This window comes from Anser brachyrhynchus, assembly GCF_964034855.1.
Source record: "Anser brachyrhynchus genome assembly, chromosome: 5".
Classification (NCBI taxonomy): domain Eukaryota; kingdom Metazoa; phylum Chordata; class Aves; order Anseriformes; family Anatidae; genus Anser; species Anser brachyrhynchus.
Genome location: NC_137699.1, coordinates 56,107,688 through 56,115,632, shown reverse-complemented (window position 1 = coordinate 56,115,632; position 7,945 = coordinate 56,107,688). Strand labels below are relative to the sequence as shown.

The 7,945-nt window shown below is 36.4% G+C and overlaps 1 protein-coding gene across 3 annotated transcripts in view; it reads right to left on the bottom strand.

Annotated features, from left to right (window-relative positions):
* Window positions 1-318: 318 nt before the first annotated feature.
* Window positions 319-7,945, bottom strand: part of TDRD9 (tudor domain containing 9) — a 67,863-nt gene continuing 60,236 nt past the window's right edge. For all 3 annotated transcript variants that reach the window (XM_080594910.1, XM_080594911.1, XM_080594912.1), the window contains 5 exons: window positions 7,753-7,849; window positions 6,943-7,081; window positions 5,726-5,835; window positions 2,595-2,667; window positions 319-1,322 (listed from right to left, as the gene is read on the bottom strand). In XM_080594910.1, the coding sequence (XP_080451036.1) occupies window positions 1,227-1,322; window positions 2,595-2,667; window positions 5,726-5,835; window positions 6,943-7,081; window positions 7,753-7,849 (515 nt within the window). In that variant the 3' untranslated portion in view covers window positions 319-1,226. The remainder of the gene's footprint in view (window positions 1,323-2,594; window positions 2,668-5,725; window positions 5,836-6,942; window positions 7,082-7,752; window positions 7,850-7,945) is intronic.

The window sequence follows — 7,945 nt, the reverse complement described above, 5'->3', positions numbered from 1 at the left end:
GTTACCTGTTCCTACCGAAATTCCCATCACTAGCAGGCAGAGTAAAGATTTGCCATTCTGCGTGTTTCGTGTACCCCCCAAGGGTGTTTAGATGCAACACAATTTGTTTACAACACTCGGTTGAGAAATACTGTTGTCCACGAAACAGTGCGAAGAAAATTTGTGAAACCCATTTCACTATGAAGTATGATAGCTTGATTCACAGGAATTACTAAAACGAATCTGAGGAAGTAATGCTACTGAATAAAGGAGGAAATAAGCTACTGAAATTGCCTAATATACAGCTGCTCCTTTTCACTCTAAGTACAACTTAAAATAATTTCTTTAAATTAATCATCACCCCCTTTTCCCCAAATCCGCTTCCCTTTTTTTAAATTGTGACAATTGTTTCTGTCTAGAAGACTAGTTATTAAATGATCTTCAAACCACTGAGTTAAAACAGAGACTACGAATATTCTTCCATATACTGCTTTTGTATTCATGTATTTCATGAACGCAATCACACACCATTAATAACTAAATTTAACTTTTATTAAGCATGACTGCACAACAGAACAGACAAACCCATTTCAGTTCTACATATTACATTGAAACCACTGACCTCATTCTTAGGACTAAAGATCTCATGGATCAGAAAAACAAGCTGAAAAGATGAAACAAAGGTACAATGAATCAGTAACTCAAAAGCATTCTTCTGCCATACAGGAAAAGGAAACATTATATTAGGTTTTGTTGTATAAAAAAATAAAAAATTGTATCTAAAGTTACACTTTAGATCAGAACATAATCCAAATTTGTTTTCCTTTGACTTCCGTTTTTTTACATTCAAAGACAATACCATTATATGACTTCAGAAACTAAGAAAACAAGACAAAGAGAACTAAAGAAAAAAATCACGACCCATTACTCATGAGCTTTGAGACAGAAAAAGAACAAGTAAACCCAGGTTTTGTCTTTCATGTCCATTGTGATACACCTACTCAGCATTATTAAATTGAAAACTGCATCCTGCTTTAAGTAAGCCTGTTTTATGAATAACCATCTGCTCTAGGTCAGCATACTTTTGCTTTTAAAGAACAAACATACACCCAAGCTGTATTTCAGTACACTTACACTAATTTTAAGGGACAGTCTTGCAAAACAAACATCTTATCTAGGCTTATCTAGAAGACAATTTTTTAGACTAGATGTAATACCTCTTCCTCTGAAGAGACTTTGAGCAATACTTAAACATTCAACACAACAAGCTTATGTAGCTGATAAAGACCGTCTTCTCTTTCCTGCTGCTTTTCTGACTGGTCAATGATATGCTGTGAATCCACCTAATCAGAAGACAACAGATCGAAGTTAGAATTCAGTCTAATAAATGCTTTCCTATACAACATAGTTAAGGAAAATACTGCCTTTTTCTACTTCTGAAGGGCTTTGACTGTTTCAAATCATACTGGCATTTGAATATGCTACATATTTCTACACAGGACATTTTATAATAGCAGCTCTCATCTCATGATTTGTCTGAATCAGAATTCTATGCCACAATCATTGCCAAGGCATTACAGATCGTATGTTAAGCGATGACGTGAGTAATGTCCTGAAACTGTTTAGACTAGAATGCAATCCTGATATAGGGTTTATACATTAACACATTATAAAAACGTAAACAGTAATATAGCTGAATAAGAGATGATCTTGACAATACCAAAGAAAAAGAAATTAGAATATAAAAATACTTAGGCTTAAGACAGTAAGACACATTCTAGCCCCTTAGTGAATGCCTACTGGAAACATGTGCCCTTGGTGTTTATCCACTACTGTCAGTCTTTCCAAAAGAGACCTAAATCCCTTATTTACATGCCTTGGAGTGAGAAAGTGACGAGGAGGGTGCATATGCAACTCTTATTACTGCACTCTGCAATTTCTCACTCACTTCTACTTAAGAATATGCACTCGTTTATCATGAGAACCACACAGGGAATCTAGTGACCTGCAAAAGCCCTTTTAGAAAGAAAGGTAAGATTTCTAATAGAGTAGGAAGCTACACTCTTCAGCTTTAACCTTCCAGGATTTCAAGAACACTGCCTTCTGATGCCATCATGCCAATTCTAAAATATAGCACATCTGTCAGCTTAAGAGGGAAAATCACCTGAAAAAACAGCAACCCAAAACAAACTAAAATATGCATCCAGATAAATCCTAAAGAAAAATGTATCTGTTTCTCAAATGTCATAACTATTTAATAAGAGGAATACAAAATTTTAACTTCCAAAGGTAAAGCTGCCTCTACGAGCTCAACTCAAATATCATAGTGTTCTGTTTGAAAAGGCTAAACATCTGTATACAAAAAAATAAAAAAGACTATGAAAATATGATCTCAATACAGGCAGATGCATACAGAACAGCTTTTGTGCCTAAAATTCAGTCCTATAGTGCTTTCAGTATCTTCAATTTCAGTATGTTTTTTTTTTTCCCCCTCAGGCTCAAGAGACTTCCTTTCAAAGGAGATTCTAACTCTGGCCACTTAACTAAGTATACTGGGGTACTCTATTCATTTTCATATATGTAATTTTTTTTTCAAGTTATATTTCTACACTTACTTGATTCCACTCATATGGCTTCTCATACCACTTAGGAACAGTATTATCTCGAGGTCGTGATTTGCAGATCAAACTGAAATTAAATAAAAATAACCTTAAGAAATAAACTTACATTTAATTGTAAATACAAAGAAATGTTTATAGCAGGTACAGCCGTGTGTCTTTAAGGTGTCTATGCTGAAAGGAATCTTAAATTTCCATGTTAATCTAGTGTAACTAGTTCACTTACCTGTACTTTGCCCCTTTAGTTTAAGAAGTTGAAAGATAAACTTACAGGGTCAGTAACTGCAGGGGTTTTGCAGTTTTGCAGGGGTTAACTGCAGGTTTGTTTAAAGAAAGGGATTATATTTTAAACTGATAAAGTATTAGAATTTGCAAATATCATTTATTCTGTAATTTTTATGCATGCTTATTCATTAGAATGTATAATAAAACTATTTTTAGGGCATTTTGTTTTGCAAGACAACTCTATTACTATAGATTGTCTGTCCGCTCCTGTTATTTCCTCAAGCTGTGCAAAGTACAACAGTAGTACACTTGAATTCTGTCTAGATGTGTTTTTCAAATGCACATTTTAGTCTTAAGCAGTGGTGACATACTGTAAAATATAATTAGCTTTCAAAAAAAGTAATTAAAGATCATTGAAGCTACATTTGTATGTATTTACTATTACTAATAAAATCTGTTTTTTTTCTTCTTTCAAGAGGAAGTTTCACCTTAAACTAAGGTGAAAAATATTCAAAATTATGAAAGATCTTAAACATAGGAATGGGACATGACAATAACCAGATTATTCCTTTTATTCTGGGTTCTTTTTCTGAAATTTCTCCATTTCACATTCTTTTACCTTTTTGAAGGAAGAGACAATCACTTTTAGTTTCTTGATAGCATGACACCTCCCCACACTGCAGAACCCCTGCTGTAAGCTCCCAAGCTTAGCTGCCTGTGTCCCAGGGCCAAACACAGGATGGCTACGTAACCTTGACTCAGATAGCCAAGAACAAACTGTGGAAAGGCCACAAAGAGGTAAGAAAGGTAGAAAAATAGCAGCAGGACTGTTGGAACAGAATTAGTAGCAGCACAAAGATTCCAGAAGGGAAAACGTCACCACAGAAAGGCTTAAATCCTAAAGACAGACACCCAGAAGGTTGAGAATAGTTCAGAAAGACTGTCAGCATCAGCACTGACTGAGCCAGTAAAGACAGCAATGCCAAGGACCTGCGTAGGTTGCTCCTTCCCTTCCTGACTGGCTGTAAATGTCTGAACGATCAACCCAAAAAAGGTCCTGAAACAATACTAAGTATTCATAAACTTCAAGAAATAGCAGTGACATTTCTGTGTCCTGAATTTCTCATCTTGGAGTTGATGTCCAAGTATAAGCTCCTGTTACTGCCACAGACAAACAGGCACCTTCAGAGATGTTTTGTGGCTATGCTTCTTTCTGCCTCTCCACTTTCCCTGAATTCTCCCTGCAGTTGTTACCACATGAATCATGCAAGCAAACTTCACTTAGCTTTGAAGTCTAAACATGGTAGTAGATGACAGTGTCCAAAAGCAACACAGACACCAACTGGCCTGAGGTACTAGGACACAAACAGGAAATTAATTATTGCATCAGCAGTACGTCCAACAGCTGGTACTTCAGCAAGGATTTCACAGATGTGAAATACCAACAGGGAGCTGGCAGTTTGCACTGATGCTACTTCACTTGAAAGTGCAAGTAGTGTACATCTCTGAGGTACAGCTTTCACGAAGCTCTCCCATCCCCTTCTGGATGCACACACAAACCACGAACAGCTAGCATGAAGCTGCCAAGTTCCTGCGAGAGAAGATGTCTGCTGGTCAGCTAATGTATGCTAGGTATCATCTAGCCCACATCTTCTGGCAGTTTTCTATGGCTTTTTAATTTCATTTCCTCTTCAGTGCCTCAAAGGGTAAGACTAACTGCCCCTACACTTGTTAATTTATTACGAAATGCACCACATCTCATTTTCTTTCAAATACTGGAAATTAAAGCAAGTAGCCATACTTCTTACATAAAGGCAATGTTATCTTTTCACAGCTGGAGGGGAAAAAAATAACTGAACAGGTACATTCAAAAAAAACAAACAAGAAACACCTGAAAACTAATTCAGCATGAACAGCTTGCTTTGATCATCATTTTGATAACCTAAGGTATTAGTAGCTAAGCTTAAAAGCTTCTGATCTGTATCAGTATGAGAAACTACCTCATTTTGGCACAGTTACTTTAGAAGAGCTTCCTGTAGAAAAAGCTCACATTTGCTAGATAGAAGAGCAATACTAGAGGGCACAACACCTTAACTTTAAGTTAATTTAAGTCCAGTCAGCTCTTTTTTGAAATCTGTTCAATACAAAGCCAGGTAAGGATGAGAAAAGTCTACTGATGTTGATGTAGACAGCACTAAAAACGCAGACGACATTTATAAACTTTATAAACAGATTTTTCATGGCATGCTCTGTCGTCACAGATATTAGAAGGAACTGCTACAGGGAAACTTCATTGACCTTGCTCCCCTGAACACTTCTCACACACTGCAAACTGGAAGAATTCTCCAGACTAGCTGCACTGACTCACGACAACCTTTTTGGAGTCACTATTTCAGTTATGAGAAGCAGGGAGGCCTGCTGGAGAAAAAGGCAGGTGGCCTTCCTTCAGTTCATAAATTAACATCGGACTTCCAGCAACATCTCTCCTGAACAGGCCTGCTGAGGGAGGAAAGGTAGCACACACACACAGCCTGAATTTTATCTAGAGGGAGAAAAAAATTAATTTTTTCTGTGCTCTTATTTCATAGGACTTCAGTAGCTTTGTCCTGGGTGCACAAAAGCAAAGATACATCAGAACTGCTATCTTGTGGAACAGGTTTTACAGTCTAGGTTTTATGACTATTAAGTGATCAGGCTTCCCTGAAGAACCAGTGCTTCCACAAGCAGTTTAAAGTTGTTGAATATAATGCTTCATAAATAAGCAAAGTAAATTAAATGCATCATTAAATGAAAACACCCTATATTATCATTTCCCCAAAGCCTAACCTATGCTTCAAGCAATCATTTATTTTGCTTTTGCTGAGAAAGTGAAACTCAAGTTTTTATTTCTACAAAATGATTACCTTAGAAGCATCTGACGAATGTTTTCCTGCAGCTGTGTCATTTTCTCTTGTTCAGAGTATGCTGCACATTCACAGAGCAGCTTATTAATGGCTGTCCTCAGGATGTTTATCTGTAAAAATAACAGTGACAGAATATGAAGTACTATACACCAGTCCTAGTTCTGGGTTATAGCACACTGACATATATGGAAGGTGGTTATGGCACCCATAAAACTCAATTTTAACTGAAATATTATTAACATAAGCAAAAACATCTGAAGCTTTAGAAACACTTCTTACTCCAGATGCATCACTGCTGGTAGAAGAGGTTAGTGTTCCAGCTGCTTGAAATCTATCTTCAAGTTTAATCAGCCATGCTATAGAAGACACAGGCTACTTACCACTTGTCTGGATATCCTCCAGAACAGATTCCTTCCATAAAAGCTTTAAGGATTTTCTCTATCTGTCCATAATTTTTAAAAACACAACAGCTTGGTGCTACCATTATGGCTATGGTGTCATGATTACAGACATCACCCACATGAAGTCAATGCTTTCAAAAAAACAGTACTTCACCTCATCTGCACACTAGCATGTCCACTATGTCCTTAAAAAGCCTCTAGAATACACTGGTTATCTACTATACTTGTACACAAAACTGCTCACAGTATGTAAGGTCCTTCAATATCTAAAATCTGAAGCACAGGTTAAATACAGCTTACTGTGCTGTACAAGAGAGTGTACATACTGCCCTCTGACAGACCTCTGTCTGCAAGTTGCAAAAATACTGTATTGAGGAATACGAGGGCTTTTATCTATTGACTGATCTGCTCTGGGAGAAGGAGCTTACTACAGTTGACTTCTCAGAATTGTGAAATCAAACTGAAGATTGCAAAGCAAAAACACTATGCTCCTCTTTAAAAAACAGTAATTCTAAAAACATAACTAACAAGTATTGATATCTGAGGAGTATAAAACCCATGTAAACTTTTCAAATCAAAAGCAAAGTATTGTACTGTAATATTTGACTTTATTCAGCAAAATGTATAGGGGGTACCTATTTTTCTCTGTTAGAAGTCCAAGGTTCGTAACAAGCATTACACACACACACACAGCTTCAACAATTTTCCAACGGTAGCCAGCTGCTAGATTCCAGCTACTAGAACTGTTACCAAGTTCTGATGCACTAAATTCTACTTAATTCTTACTGTAACACAAATTAATATATATGTTTTTACCTCTGATATATCATCTACTCCAAAACGCACATCAAATGTCAGCTCCATGTCATTTTCTGGAAGAAGTGGAACCCCACGAGTCTGACTCCAACCCAAGCCACACAGAACACCAGTAAAATTCTTTCCACTTTCATCAATCCTGTACAAACAAAGAAAATGGTCTCACCTAGAGATTAAGAAACTAAACTTATATGAAAACAGACTTACATTAGTCTAAGCTATGCCAAACAAGATAAAAGAGTTTTAAAGAGGCTAAAAGAACTTTTAGACATTCACATCTAGTCACACTACTTCCATTTTTTTTTTATTATGGTAATGAAATAAAGCTGAAGATCTAATTATGAAAACAGTCACAAAACTTAGAAAAAAATCACATACGCAAAATGAAACTTAAATTAAGCAAAGCCAGTTTCCCTGTGTTGAAACGACAGTCTATATGAGAATTTAAACAAAACGTAACAGTAATCCAACTGCCAGAGCTCAGCTTTCACAAAAATCATGCAAGTTTCTCTCCTCCTGTGGACTTAAAACTTGCCCAGTTCTACAGTTCATCTTCTTAGACTTCCTGAACAATTGTCATGAACTGTATTTCATCAACGTGAGAATAAAGCCTGCAGTGCCGATTTCTAAGTACATGGAACAAGTTGTCTCAGCATACACTATAATAAAGCTGACAGAAGATGATATAAGAGTTATATCAACAGGAATGAAGAGGATATACTAAATGTTGAAATCAGACCAAGTAAGTTTGTCACCAATTTGTGAGGGTCCTAAACAAAATAAAGAGCCACTTTAAGAACATGTGAATACCTAAGTTCTATAGCAGGAGCAAACAGCATGCTAAGGAGTGCAAGTAGGCCAGGAATAGGAGGCATCAAAGATGTTTCCTCTAAAAGCACGGTAGATCCTGTCAGCACAAAAAAATTAAAAAGTACATAATGAAAATGCTAATCTCAAAAAGATGTAATGTAGAATCGCAGTAACATATTTATTCACACAGATG